This window comes from Engystomops pustulosus, chromosome 10, assembly GCF_040894005.1.
Source record: "Engystomops pustulosus chromosome 10, aEngPut4.maternal, whole genome shotgun sequence".
Lineage (NCBI taxonomy): Eukaryota > Metazoa > Chordata > Amphibia > Anura > Leptodactylidae > Engystomops > Engystomops pustulosus.
In genome coordinates this window covers 47,674,487-47,693,644 of record NC_092420.1, presented here as the reverse complement: position 1 = coordinate 47,693,644, position 19,158 = coordinate 47,674,487, and the positions used below count along the sequence as shown (strand labels likewise).

The 19,158-nt window shown below is 41.9% G+C and overlaps 1 protein-coding gene across 1 annotated transcript in view; it reads left to right on the top strand.

Moving 5' to 3' along the window:
- HMCN1 (hemicentin 1) overlaps positions 1-19,158 on the top strand; it is a 219,917-nt gene that overhangs the window by 154,460 nt on the left and 46,299 nt on the right. Inside the window, exons 73-80 of the mRNA XM_072128125.1 lie at positions 2,651-2,795; positions 3,041-3,168; positions 3,412-3,568; positions 3,891-4,012; positions 15,657-15,821; positions 18,244-18,351; positions 18,558-18,692; positions 18,801-18,935. Of these exons, the coding sequence (XP_071984226.1) occupies positions 2,651-2,795; positions 3,041-3,168; positions 3,412-3,568; positions 3,891-4,012; positions 15,657-15,821; positions 18,244-18,351; positions 18,558-18,692; positions 18,801-18,935 (1,095 nt within the window). The remainder of the gene's footprint in view (positions 1-2,650; positions 2,796-3,040; positions 3,169-3,411; positions 3,569-3,890; positions 4,013-15,656; positions 15,822-18,243; positions 18,352-18,557; positions 18,693-18,800; positions 18,936-19,158) is intronic.

The following is a 19,158-nucleotide window of genomic DNA, read 5'->3' as shown; positions in this document are numbered from 1 at the left end:
TTGTATGCCTTATGTTTATGAGCGACAGTTTTCCTGCTATATACCTGCATGTCATAAGAATTTAAATTAAAGAAAAGGACCATGTTAAATTCAAATCTGTTTTTTTTTTTAAATTTTTACCGGTGTTTTGTATGCGATGGAAAAGGGGTAGTCTTATACGGCGAATATATCTTAAACTCTGTATTTTAAACAGGAAAGTAGGGGGGTCGTCTTATACACCAGGTCGTCTTATACGCCGGAATATACGGTAGTTGTATTTAGTGTCATATATTGGTCTACCAGATAATATCATGATTCTGATTTTGCATTCAAATAATGCTACAATGTGAACAAGAAGCTACATTATGTTACATACTATAAGGTGTATACTATATATCATTCACCTGCTAATACATAGATACTAGCCATAAATATCACTCTGTTTTGGTCTATCCTTATACATATATTTCTATCGTGTTCTATATTTATACAGTTTTAAATAGAATTATAAGATCCAGGCCGGGTTTTCAAGATATCTCACTATAAAACAGACATCATGGGCATTTTCTAATTTTTTCCTGAGGAAGGAGCTGAGAATAAGCTCAAAAAAGTGTCTAGCACAGTAATTCTATTGTGGAAGAGGTCGAGCGAACGAGCGATATAGACTGTATTTTGAGTTACCATTCTGAACCTAAAGACGAGAGACTAAAGACCAGGCTTGGAAGGTCTGCTGAACAGAGTCCTATAACGAGGATCGCAAGCCGGCTGATTATACTGAGAAAGCACACATGCGCATACAGGACCGGAGGACGCCAAGTAAGAACAAATGGCTCCATGATCGGAACTTACTGTTCAGAGTTCCTGACCAATGTCATTTATTTTGTGTACAAGTATTCTTAAATCTTATATACACCTATAGTGTTGATCACACATATGTATTTTATCATAATTTTTATTTTGAGTTTTTTTATTTAGAATAAAAATATTTTTTGTTTAGTGGTTGTTAGTGCTCGGTATTTGTATCTATTACAATTCACATGACGTTAGGAATATATAGTCTGATTCACATTCATTGGTATATCATTCATGTCCCATCGGTATTTCATGCACTGTTGCCTCCTTACAGTAGTAAGAATGCAGGTATTATCCCCTAAGGCTAAATTCACACTAGTGTGTGCCCGCTGTACCGTGGCACGGCGTGCACACGTCAGCCCCGGGGAGAAGAGGAGGGGATAAGCACCGCTCACCCCCGCCCTTTTCCATAGAGAAATATGGGGCATGGCGCCCGCATTCCAGGGAAAGATAGGACATGTCCTATCGTTCTCCTGGCTACGGAACGGTACGGTACTGCACGTGTGCTGTGCACCCATTGCTAGTCTATGGGAGACATATATCTCAGATGTATATACGTCCCCCAATGGCGGTGTGAATGAGGCATAAAAGCAATGGGGGTCATTTACTAAGGGCCCGATTCACGTTTTCCTGACGGGCTACCCGAATATTTCCGATTTGCGCCGATTTTTCCTGAATTGCCCCGGGTGTTTGGCGCACACGATCGGATTGTGTTGCATCGGCACCGGCATGCACGCGACGGAAATCGGGGGCCATGGCCGAACGAAAACCCGACTAATTCGGAAAAAACGCTGCATTTAAAAAAAAAAAGTGTCGCTGGACACGCACTTACCTTCACTCGCCCCGGCTTGGTGAACTCCAGTGCATTCAGCGCACCTGGTGGACGTCGGAGGAACTGCCTTAGTGAATCGGCGGAAGACCCGAATCCACCGCAGAGAACGTGCCGCTGGATCGCGAATGGACCAGGTAAGTAAATCTGCCCCAATGTTTTATATCAGATTCACAATTGGATAAGCAAACTGTTATATTAATTAGATAAATTCTAAATGGATTTTCTCAAAAGGGAAAAATTTGGACATTTTTCCATATCTACATTTTAACCTCAAATAGATCTGATTTTTTTCTCGTCACATGAACTGCAATAAAGAAGGATTTGTATAGCATTTGAGCATAGACCATCTCTCTTCATTCAATGAGGTTTTCAAAAACTTTGTTAGCATTTTAAAGGGTTTCTTTGGCTTTCACTTCTTTAGGATTGTGCATCCAGAAGACAAAAAGCAACATACAGCAACACACAGATGTCAATGGAATTTAAAAAAATAGTGAGGGTGAGCTTGAAGGGCTAAAGGAAACGTCCGTTTACACTTTCCTGTACATTTTCTGGCTCCTGTATAATTGTAGTCAATATGTTTGACAAATTTATCAAAACACTTATTATTAAATTATCTCAACAAGATGAAGACTATTTTATTGGAAACTGTTATCAGGGAGGTTATTTTTACCTGAAGGCAGGTTCAAATAGACTATGGCATGTTCATTAAAAAATTATTTTTAATCCATTATTTTATACTACCTGTATCCCATATTGCTGGCAATGGCATTTTTGAAATGCCAATGGCTTTTGGAACCTGTCTTCAGGTGAAAATTACCTTCCTAATGATAGGTTCCCTTTAAATTCAGAAGTTCCCCTACAACATTAATTAAGTCAGAATTAGCTGAACACTGTTACTCCGACTATATTGGTGGAGCCTGATGTTAAATGTTGGTAAATGTTAAAGTTTAGACACACATATTCACATGCTGTATTATCTTTTAATAGTACCTCCTTCAATAAAAGATGGTCCTGTGCTTGTGACTACTTTCAAGAATAGTTCAGCTACTTTGGAATGTATTGCTACTGGAATCCCTTTACCCCGAATATCTTGGAGGAAAGATGGCTCCATTCTGTATGAAAACAGTGAAAGGTTGGATTCTAAACCATTTTTAACATATATTCTCTAATGGTACCAGCATATGTGAGTTGGATATGACAAAATTGGCTAACCGCATGTGGTTTTGTGTCCCATCCTTATCAATTCCTTTTCTCATTTTTATGACTTTTTTTCTTACCATGGCGATATCATGGATGTGCGAAATAGTTTCCTAGAAATACAAATTTGTGTAAATAATATGTCAAACATTTACTAACCAAATTTGTTCTTTATTTTAGGTATTTTATTTCAGAGTCTGGTTCGCTGTCCTTTCCATTAACAGATATCACAGACTCTGGTATATACATCTGCCTAGCAACTAATGCGGCAGGATCTAGCCAGAAGAAAACTGAACTTATGGTTTATGGTATGTATAATATCAGAATGGAAGAAATCTTGTCATTCTGTTTAAAAGACATCTACTTCCAGGATCAAGGATTGTAAACCAAGCACACTGACATACTGGTGTGTGCCCCCTCTGGCAGGAAACACTCTTCGTTAAGCTTCCTATGCCCTTGTTTTTAAGAAAAAAAGGCTTTAACATTTATGCAAATTACGATATGTTGTAAAATACATATAAATATGTTGCACTCTTTCCATTGCTCTTCAGATCCACCATTTATAATACCTGGTCCAAAAAACATTACAGTTGAAGTAAATAAGCAGACAATACTAAACTGTGATTCCAGAGGCACTCCTAAACCAAAGGTGGAATGGAATAAAAATGGGCAACTACTTAATACAGAAACTAACCGAAATATTTACAGGTACCAAGAACTTCAATGTGTATTTAAGGACAATGATATGTTTTAGTAAAATAAATGACTCATGAGATGGGATGGAAGGATATTGTACATTATCATATGCATGGTGTGACCAGTGAAGGTCATTAGGAAGCCCCTTTTATTTCATGGCAGTGAATGTGCTGAAAGTGGATGACCCTACTTAGATATTTTAGATGGTATGGAACAAATGGCTTTTATAGGTCATGGTTCTTTTTTTTAGGGATCACATTAATAAAATATTGGCAATCCAGACACTATATACAGACACTGGCCCCTAATATTACTGTTATATCATTTCTTGTAGAGTTCTACCCTCTGGATCACTCCTAATCCTTTCTCCAACTGTAGACGACACTGGGACATATGTGTGTTCTACTTCAAATGATGCCGGTCATGATAAAATTGAGGTCTCTTTAACAGTACTGGGTAAGAAAATAGAAAGTCTTTTTTAGTAAGATACTGTAACTTTGCCTACACTGTATATATGAATTGAAGAGAAGAGAAACAATATATTTTTTAACATCCCAAAGGCATCCCAGTGTCAGGGGGCCCCGTCATCCGACCTGACACAATAAAGAATGGAGGATGTGCACCATTATATCTATATTGTACTGCATATATATATATATATATATATATATATATATATATATTTATATAATACTGTACTTATATGTGATTGTAACTCGCATGTGTGAGTATACTAATATGTATATTTTTTAAGTGGGAAGGGGGACCCCATGCAGTAGCCTGCTAGGGGCCCTATCTCTCATAGCTACGCCACTGATCAATACATCTTGTGGATCAAATTATTTCCAAGGTGTGATACCAAGTGTGATGATGTGACCAGGGGGAGGGGAGGGGAGGCCTGCTGGTATTCACCACCATAAATTAACCTAATTGAGCCAGTTTGTTGACAAAACCAGCATGTGGCTGGGCTTCAAAGACCTATACAGACAAACCGACTGCAGGCCTCACCCCCCCTCGTCTCCCCAGTCTCAAACAAAGAGCCATTAAAACTTTCACATCACCAGGTTGAATAGAGACAGTTATGAAGTTATGGTCTGTCTCACCAGAACACCAAATACATTTTTGGATTGGTTATTCTCCATAAATCATAACAACCCATTGTTCATTGCTCTAGGATACTCAGATCCAAAGATATAAATATCTCTGGATAGGACCATAGCAAATGGGTCAGGTTTGGTATCAATGCGATCCTCGGATTCACCCGGATCCAATGATACCAGAACCATGACCCCAGGACCTTCCCATGGGGTAGCTGTGGCTTCTCCAGGGCTCTGGATGTAATATCAGGTAGGAGGGACCATTGACCCCCCTTAGGGTGGACAGAGGTGTGTCCACACCTGATATAATCGGGCGCCCTTGAAGGGGCCAGTGTCTTTGTCCTGGGGGAAACTAACATCAACTAAGCGCAGGGAAGATCTAAAACTGTGGACTATCCATCCCCATTAGGCCACACACAAAGGTAACTAACTAACTAACTAACCAAACTGCTTAGACTTGTGGTGCTACCCGTGTAATTTGTACTCTGTTTACTGTATATATCTATTGTGTGTACTGTATTGTCTAGTGTGCCCCTAAGGCAATTAAATATAAAATCTAATCTGTGTTGCTCTTTTATCTCGATCACGAATCTTACGTCCGGGTTTCTCGCTTATATACATGCTACCGGGTTGGTTCCTCACCCTATATAATCCTGTTACGGACCGGGCTTATATTAACCCCTTAACGCTGAAGCCACTTTTCACCTTCCTGACACGGCCCATTTTTTAAAATCTGACATGTGTCTATTTAAGTGGTTATAACTTTGGAACGCTTTAACATATCCAGTTGATTTTGAGATTGTTTTTTCGTGACACATTGTACTTCATGCTGGTTGAGAAATTTAATCAATATATTTAGTATTTATTTATGAAATAAATGGAAATTTGGCAAAAATTTTGAGAAAAACAATGTTTTCCAAATTCAAAATTTTCTACTTTTTGGAAAGTGGGTCATATCACTAAAATAACTTGATAACTAACATTTTCCATATGTCTGCTTTAACTTGGCATCATTTTTCAAACATCTTTTCCTTTATTTAGGATGTTAGGAGGCTTATAACTTTAGGTGCAATTTTTCCGATTTTCACAAAAATCATCAAAACCTACTTTTGGAGGGTCAATTTAGTTAGAAGTGACTTTATAAGGCCTACATGACAGAAAACCCCCACAAATTACACCATTTTAGAAACTACACCCCTCAAAATATTCAAAACAACCTTTGGGAATTTTGTTAACCCTTTGAGCGTTTCATGAGGGTGAAAGATAAATGAAAGTGAAATTAGAGAAATGTAATTTTATCTCACTATAGATTCATTGAACACTAAAATTTGCACCTTCACAATGGGTTAAAAAGGAAAATGCATTTTACAATGTTTAGGTCAATTCCTCCTGAGCATGCCATTACCCATTTTGTCACTGTACACTGCTGTACGGGCACAGGGGGGCACCTGGAAGGGAAAGAGCGTTGTTTCGTTTTTGCAGGGCAAATATGGCTGAAAAAGTTTTCATGTGTCAGGATGCATTTGGAGAGCCATAATGGTACCAAAACAGAGAAAAGCCCCAACATGAGACACCATTTTGGAAAGTACACCGCTTGGAGAGTTTAGCAGCGTGTAATTTGTGTATTTTCCCCAACAGGTGTTTGATTCAATTAGGCCCCAAAAGTGAAAAAAGGTGAACATTTTCTCAAAAAAGTCACTTTTACCCCAAATTTTTGTAAGCCACAAGGGATAAAAGATAAAACAACCCCATAAATGTGTAAAACTATTTCTCCTAAGCACAGAACTGCACCACTTTTGCATATAAAGTGTTGTATGGGTGCACAGTAGGGCTCAGAAGGGAAAGAGGGGCTTTGGCCTTTTAGAAGCCAGATTTGACAATCATCCTTTACATGTGTCAGGATGCATTTGGAGAGCCCTAGTGGTACCAAAACAGAGGGGAACCCCAACAAGTGTCACCATTTTGGAAAGTGCACCCTTTGGAGAATTCAGCAAGGTGTGATATGTGTATTTTCCCCTACAGGTGTTTGCTTCAATTAGGTCCCTAAAAGGAAAAAAGTGAACATTTTCCCAAAAAAGTCACTTTTACGGCTAATTTTTGTATCCCATAAGGCATTAAAGATGAAACAACCCCAAAAAATGTGTACTAGCATTTCTCCCGAGTATAAAATTGCCCCACACATGCAAATAAAATGTTGTATGGGTACGCAGTGAAGCTCAGAAGGGAAAGAGGGGCATTGGCCTTTTAGAAGCCAAATTTGACAGACATCCTTTACATGTGTCAGCATGCATTTAGAGAGCCGTAGTGGTACCAAAACAGAGCGGAACCCCAACAAGTATCACCATTTTGGAAAGCACACCCCTTAGAGAATTTAGCAAGGTGTAATATGTGTATTTGTCCGTAAAGGTGTTTGATTTAATTAGGACTTAAATAGATAAAAGGTGAACATTTTCCTATAAAGGTCATTTTACTCCTAATTTTATATAACCACAAGGGATAAAAAAATGTAATAACCCCTCAAAATGTCTAAACCTATTTCTCTCGAGTGTAGAAGTACCCCACATGTGTATATAAAATGTTGTATGGGCGCACAGTAAAAGGAAAGGGGAATGTTTGCCTTTTAGAAGCCAGATTTGACAGAAATGTTTGACATGCATTTGGAGAACCCTAGTGGTATAAAACGGATAAGAATCCGAAAAGTGACCCTAATCTTTGAATGCACACCCCTTAGAGAATTTTGCAATGTGTAATATATGTATTTGCCCCTACAGGTGAATGATCCAATTAGGCCCTAATCATTAAAAAGGTGAACATTTTCCTATAAATGTCACTTTACCTCTAATTTTTGTAAGCCACAAGGGATAATATATTAAATAACCCCAAAAAGGTGTAAAACTATTTCTCCCGAGTGTAGAAGTACCCCACATGTGCATATAAAATGTATTATGGGCGCACAGTAGAGGAAAAGAGGAATGTTTGTCTTTTAGAGGCCAAATTTGCAAGAAATCCTTCACATGTGTCAGGATGCATTTGGAGAGCCGTAGTGGTACCAAAACAGAGGAAAACCCGAAAAGTGACCCTAATTGTTGAATGTACACCCCTTGGGGAATATAGCAAGGTGTAATATGTGGTGTAGTGTAATACACATGGTGAAATGATCATTTTGAACATATAGGTGGTTTCCAAATACGATGTGCAATGGAGTCCAAGATGGAAATTTCAATTATTTCTGGAAAGTTCAGTGCCCGTTATGTGGCGCCCCTTATGAAATAATGGAGGGGTATAGGGAGCAACGGGACATAACAGTTGTTACAATTATTCATTTTACCGAAATTAATTCACAATAGGTTGGGCGTGAATTGTGAATGTCTAGTGTATAAGGAGGTACACTTGTTCAAGCTTTTTTACAGATTACACAGTGCAATACAGATGTATTGCACTGTGTAATGTAAGACACTGAGCATGCTGCGCATGCCCAGTGTCTTACAGCCGGGTCCTGCCAGAAGGCACGGACCCGGCTTCCGGATCAAGATCTTGCAGCCCCGGGCACCGGCAGTCCCGGGGCTGCGATCTGAGCAGCGGACCCCCCCGGTACGCGCCGCGGGGGGGTCCGATTCAGGTAATATAGACATTTAAATGCCTCTAACACGCCGCGGTCAGCGCGACCGCGGCGTGTTAGGGGTTAACACCCGCGATCGGAGAAATCTCCGATCGCGGGTGTTAGAGGCGGATGTCAGCTATAATATATAGCCGACACCCGCAGCTTCTGGCGCCAGCTCCGTTCAGGAGCCGGCGCCAGAAGCTTGACGTAATAGTACTGCATTTTGCGGGAACGCACCTCCCGCGATGCAGTACTATTACGTCAAATGTCGGGAAGGGGTTAAAGGAGAACTGGTGGCAGCATAAGGCTGATAATATTCTGTCTCACTGCGGCTAGTGAGAGGGATCTTATAGCCATTCAGGGATTTGATTTAGGGTTGTGCCATATCCGGAAGTTGTGTGGACAACTTTAAATCACTTCCTGCGCCTCTCAGAACCCGTGCGTTCTGGGAGTGTCTGTAAAAGGATAACTGAGTGACCTTACGTACCCTCCAGGGGTCCGGAACGTCTAGGTTTCCTTCACATTGGTGGCAAGCGGTGGGATAATCGAGATAATAGTGTTTGATTGTGTAATCCATACTCTCAAATACTAAAGATTGCCAACAGCAGCGTTTGTGTTGGGATCTTAAGACCAATTCAGCACTAGACACAAGCAGAGTGCAATTACAGTAAGGTGTGAGGTACATCAAGTTGCAGTTCTTTGTTAGTTACCCACAGCTGTGATAATGGCCGGTAGGAACAAAGGCAGGAAGAATGCTGCCAGTGCTGTGGACATTACAGAGGACGATACAGTACTGCAGTTGGACCAGGAGGAGGTGGGGGGCGCTATTGTTCAAGGCGAGGGGGAGCTCTGCCCAGACTCCCCAAGGAGCCAGTCGCCAGTGGTCAGTCCCACATTGGACCGCCCACTGCCCGCCCACCCACATGGTCTGATGGGCTCGGCGGCCATCTTTCAAGCTGCAGAGCAGCGAGAGCGAGCAGAGGCTACAGAACGGCGGGAGCGAGTGGAAGCAGAGGCCACAGAAAGACAACGGGAGCGTGAACACCAGCTGCAGATGATTCAGCTACAACAGTCTGCTCCTGCTAGTCCAGTGCTGCTGGAGAACCATGTCCCAAAGCTGCGGACTGAGGACTTTCCCCTTTTGGATAAAGGTACTGACTTGGACACTTTTTTGCTGGCTTTTGAAAAAACTTGCCAACAGTACCATGTGCCTGCGGACCAGTGGGTTCGGTACCTTACCCCTCGTCTCAGAGGGAAGGCCCTGGAGATATTTGGCTATTTGTCCAGTGAGACCGCCCTGACCTATGGGGATATCAAGCAGGCTCTGGTCCGTCAGTACAACCTGACCCCTGAGACTTACCGGAAGAAGCTCCGGAGTTTGCAGCGGGGGTCTGCTGACAGCTGGACTGATCACATGAGGGCTCTTCTCCGAGCAGTGGACCAGTGGACCTCAGGACTGGGACTTACCACCTTCCAGCAGCTGAAGGAACTAATCGTCATCGAGCAGTTTTTGTGGAATTGCCCGGAGGAGTTACAGCAGCACCTTCGTGACCGGAAACCCAAGGATGCTTTGGAAACAGCTGGCCTGGCAGATGAATACAGCAACAACCGGACGCTGGAGACCAGGAGACCTGCTGGCTGGAGAGGGGGTAAGACGAACACCATCCCTGTTACCCCTGCACCCAAGGGGGAACCTGCCCATGCTCCCCTCTTCACATCAGTGGGCGAAAACCATCTGTGTCATTTCTGCAGACAACCAGGACACCTCAAGGCCATGTGTCCACAGCGCCAGAGAGGCCCAGGACCGTCCCTGACACCATCTCCTGTTTTGTTTGTGGGTGGGGGTGGTGGGAGGTCCCCTGATAATTTGCAGCCCGTCACCATAGGCCAGGCTAGGGCTATGGGACTGAGAGACACTGGTGCTGGATTGACCCTTGTACGGCTTGAACTGGTGTCACCACAGGATTTGATACCTGGGAAAACCCTCACGGTTTCTGGAATGGGAGGAACAGAACCGGCACTGCCCATTGCCAAGGTGTATTTGGACTGGGGTGCAGGGAGGGGCATGAGGGAGGTGGGCGTGTCACCTGACCTTCCTGTGAGTGTTCTGCTGGGAACAGACTTGGGCCGACTAGTGTCACGGTATGTGACCCCAGAATCATCAGGGACTGATTGCTCAGACAGCAATATGCAGCCGGCCGCTGTAACTGTTATTGAGACTTGTTATGACTCTGATGTTGATATTGTCAATGATAATACTGATGTGTGTGACCTACCTACTGCCAGGAATGTGGGGGTGGGTAGGGTCATGGGTCCCACTTTGCCCTTGGGGGAGGGGACCATCCAAGCAGAGGGTCAGGCTACTATGCGGAGTGGCCTGTCATCCTCTGGATACCTGTTGTCCTCTGACACTCCTAGAGTAGGGAGAGACAGGGGGCTAACAGCTGAGGGGGGAAAGCTTGCAGGGGAGGACGGGAAAATACCGGGACTAGTGAAGTGCCCAGGTAAGGACTCTGTGCAGAGCGTATCCCCAACCGGACTGTCTCAAGACAGGGCCTGTCCATCTGCCTTGGCGACCGGGTCAGAGGTGGAGAGGAAGTGGACGCTACCTGCGGTCACAGCGACCATCGCCGCTGGGACACGCGGTCGGAGTGTTGTAGCCCCTCGGGGGCTCATCGACTTCCTCCCTTCTGATCAAGTGGCTGCCAGGTCAGATGGAGGTCAGGAGACAGACCCGGGGAAACTGGCAGAAGACGTGGGGTTTCTTCTACTCTCACCACGTCGAGTCAGGGGGTTCAGGTAAGAGGGCCTGCAAGTGAGGACGGGAAGGGTCTTCCCGGCAAGGACCCACTGCAGGGCCCCTTACCAACCGGACTGTCTCAGGACCGGGCCCATCCGTCTGCCTTGGCAACTGGGTCAGAGGTGGAGAGGAAGCGGACGCTACCTGCGGTCACAGCGACCATCGCCGCTGGGACATGCAGTCGGAGCGTTGTAGCCCCTCGGGGGCTCGCCGACTTCCTCCCTTCTGATCAAGTGGCTGCCAGGTCAAATGGAGGCCAGGAGACAGATCCAGGGAAGCTGGCAGAAGATGTGGGGGTTTCTTCTACTCTCCCCACATCGAGTCAGTGGTCTCAGGAAGGAGGGCCTGTCAGCGAGGACGGGAAAGTGCCGGGAGAGGTAGGTATTCACGGCAAGGACTCGCTACATGGCCCATCCCCAACTGGACTGTCTCGGGATAGGGCCCACCCGTCTGCCCTGGCGACTGGGTCAGAGGCAGTGAGGAATCGGACGCTACCTGCGATCACAGCAACCATCGCCGCTGGGCCGCGCAGCTGGAGCGTTCAAGCCCCTCGGTGGCTCGCCGACTTCCTCCCTTCTGATCAAGTGGCTGCCAGGTCAGATGGAGGCCAGGAGACAGATCCGGAGGAACTGGCAGAAGGCGTGGGGGTTTCTTCTACTCTCACCACGTCGAGTCAGTGGTCTCAGGAGGGAGGGCCTGTCAGCGAGGACGGGAAAGTGCCGGTAGAGGTAGGTCTTCACGGCAAGGACTCGCTACATGTCCCATCCCCAACTGGAATGTCACAGCACCAGGTCAGTCTGTCTTCCTTGGAGACTGGGTTGGAAGCTGAGAGGAAGCAGACACTACCTGCGGTCACGGCGGCCATTGCCGCGGTGGCGTGCAGGCGTAGCGCCGAGGCCCTTTGGGGGTCCACTGCCTTCCTTCCTTCCAACCAATTGGCTGCCAAGTCAGGCAGAGGCCAGGAGATCGATCCTGGGAAGCCAGCAGAAGATGGGGCAGTTGCACCAATTCTTGCCACGTCCAGCCAGGAGTTTCTGGCAGCGTTAGACGCTGACGCTTGCCTGAAAATTAAGGAGAAGCAGGTGGTAGAGTCTCCCTTGGACTCCGACTCCAAGCGGGCCTGGGACCAAGGGCGACTGTACCAGAGGACAATTCAGCAGGGTACACCAGAGGTATGGCCCAGTGACCCACATGCAATGCGGATGTAGAGGCTTGCCAGCAGCTCCGGGCGGACCAAAGGTCCCAGCTGTGGGCAACCCTTCACCCCTTCCGGGAGTTGCTCAGCAACCAACCTGGGAGGAACCCGTTGGCAGTCCATCACATGGACCCCAGGGACCAAACCCCATCCCAGGTTTCAGCATACCGGGTCCCTCCTGAGGTGCAACAGTGCCACAGCTGGGTGACTGACGTGATGCTGAAGCTGGGTATCTCTCAGGCATAGAGAGGTAGTGAGTGGGCGCATGGGGAAACACAAAGGTATTACCCCTTAGCGCCCTCTATAGGAGGGAGGTGTGATGATGTGACCAGGGGGAGGGGAGGCCTGCTGGTATTCACCACCATAAATTAACCTAATTGAGCCAGTTTGTTGACAAAACCAGCATGTGGCTGGGCTTCAAAGACCTATACAGACAAACCGACTGCAGGCCTCACCCCCCCCTCGTCTCCCCAGTCTCAAACAAAGAGCCATTAAAACTTTCACATCACCAGGTTGAATAGAGACAGTTATGAAGTTATGGTCTGTCTCACCAGAACACCAAATACTTTTTTGGATTGGTTATTCTCCATAAATCATAACAACCCATTATTCATTGCTCTAGGATACTCAGATCCAGAGATATCAATATCTCTGGATAGGACCATAGCAAATGGGTCAGGTTTGGTATCAATGCGATCCTGGGATTCACCCGGATCCAATGATACCAGAACCATGACCCCAGGACCTTCCCATGGGGTAGCTGTGGCTTCTCCAGGGCTCTGGATGTAATATCAGGTAGGAGGGACCATTGACCCCCCTTAGGGTGGACAGAGGTGTGTCCACACCTGATATAATCGGGCGCCCTTGAAGGGGCCAGTGTCTTTGTCCTGGGGGAAACTAACATCAACTAAGCGCAGGGAAGATCTAAAACTGTGGACTATCCATCCCCATTAGGCCACACACAAAGGTAACTAACTAACTAACCAAACTGCTTAGACTTGTGGTGCTACCCGTGTAATTTGTACTCTGTTTACTGTATATATCTATTGTGTGTACTGTATTGTCTAGTGTGCCCTTAAGGCAATTAAATATAAAATCTAATCTGTGTTGCTCTTTTATCTCGATCACGAATCTTACGTCCGGGTTTCTCGCTTATATACATGCTACCGGGTTGGTTCCTCACCCTATATAATCCTGTTACGGACCGGGCTTATATTAAAGGAGAACTGGTGGCAGCATAAGGCTGATAATATTCTGTCTCACTGCGGCTAGTGAGAGGGATCTTATAGCCATTCAGGGATTTGATTTAGGGTTGTGCCATATCCGGAAGTTGTGTGGACAACTTTAAATCACTTCCTGCGCCTCTCAGAACCCGTGCGTTCTGGGAGTGTCTGTAAAAGGATAACTGAGTGACCTTACGTACCCTCCAGGGGTCCGGAACGTCTAGGTTTCCTTCACACCAAGCTTCATAAATTAATCTGAAGATTTTAATGAATTCTGGTCCTTGTGGTGGTATTATTAATCAAAACTAAAGATAACAACAAAGAATAGAGAAAAGTTGTTTTTAAAAACAGACTGAAAATTGTAATAATTCTGGAGTTTAACCCATTCAGGGTGTAGCTAGTTTGTATGTTAAGGCTCTGCTTCTTATTTTATAATCTGGCATGTGTTGCTTTATATGGTTATAACTTTTGAACACTTTAACTTACCAGAATGATTTTGACATTGTTTTTTCATGACACATTGAACTTCATGTTAGTAGTAAATTTTAGTTGATATGCTTTGCATTTATATATGAGAAAAACTAAAATTTACAACATTTTCTAAATTTGAAATGATCTGCTTTAGAGACGGATAGTTTTACCACACAAATCAGTTATTTACTAACATTTCCCAAATCTCAACTTTATGTTTTCATCATTTTCGTCTTTTCATCATTTCAGTTCTTTTATTCTTATATGACGTTAGACAGCTTATAAATAGAATATTTTTTTTTCCTGAAATTTCTACATTGAAATATTTGGGATCATTTTGAAATATAAAATTATTAGAATCCCTATATGAATTCCCTCATTTTCAAAAGTACACCCTTCAAACTATTAAAAACTGCTTTTAGGAATATTGTTAAACCTTTGAGTGCTACATAGAAATTAAAACAAATGGAGATGAAATGAGTATGGAGACACCCAACATGTGGACATTACTCGTTTTATGGGTGCACAATAAGTCACAGAAGGAAAAGTGTGCCCTGCGGCTGCCAGTTTTATTCTATAGAAAGTGGATTTTAGTTTCATCATTGGCACATTTTTGTAGGCTATAAAATTTTAGTTTTTCCGTTAGTGAAGCCATGTGTGGGCAATTATTTTGTGGGATGAGATGCATTTTCCAGTGATACTATATCGGGATTGGTATGCCCTACTGTTGAAAACATATTAAACAAAAAACCTTACATATTTCTGGGGGCGGAGGAGTAGAAAAGCACCAATTATGTAATAGATTTTTTACTTTTTTTTTTGGTGTTCGCTATATAGCCTAATAAATGTCTTATTTTTTTACGATGAAGTGGATACAATACTTGGTTTTTCTTACATTTTACTAAAGTTCTAAAAATCTAGTGTTTTTGCATCACTGTCTTCCAAGTAGCATAACACTTTTATTTTTTTTGTCTATGGAGCTGAGTGTTGGCTGTTTTTTGCAAGACATTTAGTACTTTGCACCAGTATAATTTTGGAGTAGATATGTTTTTTTAAATTCCTTTTTATTGAATTTTATGTGGCATTAAACAGGTACAAATCATAATTTTTGGTGGATTTTTACAGGTTTTTTATGGCGTTCATTGTGCGCCTTTAATAATTTTTTTCTTTATTTTATAGGTCATTACAATATTTTTTTGTCTAAGAATTTGGAATTTCATTGTCATTATACATTTTTGTTTTTCCTTGTCTTAATTGAAATTAAGCATTGACTGTCATCAAGTTACTTGCCACTGTCTAGGGTGGTTTCCAGTAAATAGGTGGAAACTGTCTGGCGGGTACAGTTATAGGGCTCTCAGTCAGTATCCGTCTCTCTAATATTCACACACAGCTGATCTCATTAAAATAAATCAATTACAAACAACCTAAAATACTCCTTAATTCATATCAATTTTACGGCAGTCACAAAATGTATGCAAAAAATCTGCCAATTTACACATACTGTAAGTATAATAACCTGTTACAGGTGATTTAAACAAAGAGGTTCCAATCCAAAGTTTATCATGATCAAACTGACCCCCCCCCCCCATGATCAGGTAGAAGAACGAATCATGAGAGTATAAATCATGGCTATGCAAAAAATCATGTCTTATTTGTAAAGAATTATTATCTAAGATGGTAATGAGCATGAATTGTATTGTATTCCTCTTTCAGTTCCCCCTTCTATTGCTGATGAAGTCACAAATATATTTGTGAGTAAGTCTTCATCTGCTGTAATCCCTTGTACCGTATATGGTGTTCCACATCCAACTGTCCAATGGTTAAAAGATGGAATACGTCTCCCGACTGAAGGGGACGGGTACAAGACACTGGCTTCAGGTAAACATATTAATTAACAGTAAACATACAGTCAAATGGGATAATTCTAGCATTTGTCAAGTTTAATTTAATTATTCACCAGGACTTGGCATTTAAAAGTATTTAAAGGGGATTTCTTAAGATTTCAAAAGTACATTGTTAAACATTTTTGTATATTGTACCCATAGAAGAGCTGAAATCCCTAAAAACCTTTAGTTGCTATTATTTGCTTGTGATAAATTCTGATTCTTTCAAACGGTTATGGCTATTTATTTATCTGCTACTGCCTTCAAAAAATATCAGAAGCTAGTTCCATACATAATTTGAAACCCCATATACAAGGAATCATACCATATCAATTTATCATACCTTAAGTTATTGTACTGAATAGTTAGATAAATGTTTGCTTCTTTTGTTCAATTTTCAGTTGCAAAAATTTAAATGGTATTTTCAGGAAATTAAAAATTTATTAAACCCAGAATGGACATCCTAACAAAGCTTGGAACTTTTTCCAGTCTTAGAACCTCTCAGGTTCCAAAGTTGACTGATATTTGTTTTCTTCTACCGTCTTGGGTCTCCGGGCACAAATGAAGTAGCTGGACATATACAACCAATAACATTTCTTTTGTCTCAAGAGATAATGAAAAGAAGTGACCAGTCAGCATCAGAACCAGATGGTTACTGGGATTTTTGAGAGAAAGTACAAATTCACCCATTGGGGCAGATTTATCAAGCAGTCTGAAAGTCAGAATATTTCCAGTTGCCCATGGCAACCAATCACAGCTCAGCTTTGATTTCACCAGTGCTCATGAATATTTTAAAGGGGAGCTGTGATTGGTTGCCATGGGCAATTGGAAATATTCTGACTTTCAGACACTTGATAAATCTGCCCCATTGTGTTTTTAGGAGGCATAAAAATATTTTTAATCCTGTAGAAAACCACTTTATCTTAGGTTTCCGCTGTATCTGCTTTTATTCAACATCCAAGTCCCTTTCTGTCAAATATGGCTAGGGTTTGAAGTAATTGTCAATCGTAATCCTATCTCATAAGGTTATAAAAGGTTGAAGTTGAAAAATGCAAATCTACAACCCCCAAACCATTTGCACTTAATATGATCAGGCTCTATCTTTCTTCTGATCTACACAAATGTGCCCTTTCTGCTCGCTCTCACTACAGTAATACAGACACCAGAATTAATTCAGACCTCACACCAGAATACACAATACAATTTCATTTCAGAGAAGACGCCAAAATAATTAATATCTCCGACTTTTTGCCCGGTAAGGTAATTGAGACAAAACAAAACTAGCCCAAAAATGAATTCAGGCACCAACCCTTTATTTTGTAGAAACAAAAAAGATCCGGCAGTTTGGAATTCCATGAAAAAGGGGTTAGATAAAAATCTTCTTTATTTCATCAATGTACAAGCCATGGCACAGAATTCTGTCTGTCGCTTTTCAGATCTATTGAGATTCTTAATAAGAGACTCTTATTCATTTGGGTCTACAATTAAGAATCTCAATAGATTCGAAACGCATCAGATGGAGTTCTCTGCCATTGCTTGAACATTGTTTTTAAATGATGAAATAAAGAAGTATTTTTATCTAATCCTTTTTCATGGAATTCCAAACTACTGGATCTTTTTAGTTTCTACAATATATCTCGGACTGTCCCCGACAGTGAATATCCGTGCATTGGAGAGAGACTAACATTACTCTACAGGTGAGCTGTTATCCATTTGACATTTTTTACCTACCCTTTATACTAAAGCCCAGACCAGACCCCAAAAAACTAACCATACCGCAGACAAAACTAAATAAATAGAAACTCCATAAAACCATTCTCATACAGACCATGCCCAAAATAAATTCCAACCTCAGATATAACCCATAAATAAATCAAGACCCCAAGCTTAATTCAATTCTCACATCAGGAAACTAAAGCTAACGCTAAGACTCAATATCAACACACATAATACAAAACCCATAAAAGACCCCTAAACAAATTCAGATTCTAAAGATGATTTTACTCTTAACCAAGGTAAATAATATTCCTATTAATAATAATATAGACCAGATTCCTTCATTAAAATCCCCTGACCTCAAAAAGTACACCCTCGACCATACTTACCACTCTTCCCTTACAGGCCACCTCCCTACACCGTGTGTAAACAATGGCTGTTGTTAGGATGCTGTGCAGCATTGCCTAGAGTTGAAAGCACAATATATTTTGAGTCTACTGCTGTTCACACTTTCTAGTATCATCTAGTTATAGAAGAAACACTGTGTAACTGTTAATATTTAATGGAAAACATTTATATATATATCCATATGGTTAAGGGAAAAACAAATTGAAGGATTGCCAAAACTAACAGTTTTTGTTATGTAATATCCCAAAAATCACTCAATTACTGTAATGTTCTTTCCTCTAATTGCGATCTAGGAAGCATTGAAGTAGCACGTGCAGATCTAAGTCATGCTGGAACATACACTTGCAGGGCGGTTAATGAGGTTGGCGCTGCACAAATCTATATAAATCTTCATGTTCACGGTTAGTAGTGAAATTACAGCCATTGGCAAATGATTATCATAAAATGATAGCATGTCTTTTTATAAAAATAGAAATTATGGAAAGTATTTGGGGTTATTTTTACATAAATGTAGATCATATAAAGAGATTTTATCAACATTATGAACTATTGCAAGGTTTTAACATCAATATTTTTTACTTTTTCTTCCTGGCAATTTTCATATTAGAGGTTCCTGTCATTCAGAGTCAAGCAGAATATTTGGATGCAGTTATAAACCAATCTGTTACTCTTGCATGTGAAGCCACGGGAACACCATTACCCACACTAACGTGGCAAAAAGAAGGTGTTACTATAAAGACAGGTACCATGTATAAGTCATTTGTTGTAAGATAACTTAAATGTATTGTGTGCAACAGTTTTGATTATTTCTAAATGCTTTATAGCTTGTAAGTATTTGCTTTTTTTATAGGGAGTCATTACACTATTCTTTCCAATGGAAGCCTTAAAATTGTTAATGTGAGACAAGAAGATGCTGGTAGTTACACTTGTATTGCTCAAAATCCAGCTGGTACTGCACTTGGGAGGATCAAACTCAAAATTTATGGCAAGTTTGTTTCAGTTTTTCTGTGATTAATCGATAACTTAAATGGAGATTGGTAATAATGGCAAGAATGGAGAGAAGTGGTAAACTGCTAAATGCTAGTGAAGTAGTAAATTTACTATCTGTCACAAGCACTTCTGTTTGTGGTTGGTATGATGCAATACCTGAAGTTTACTTGTCTTCTTGGATAAGCCACTTTATGATGCTGACATAAATAGATTTTTAA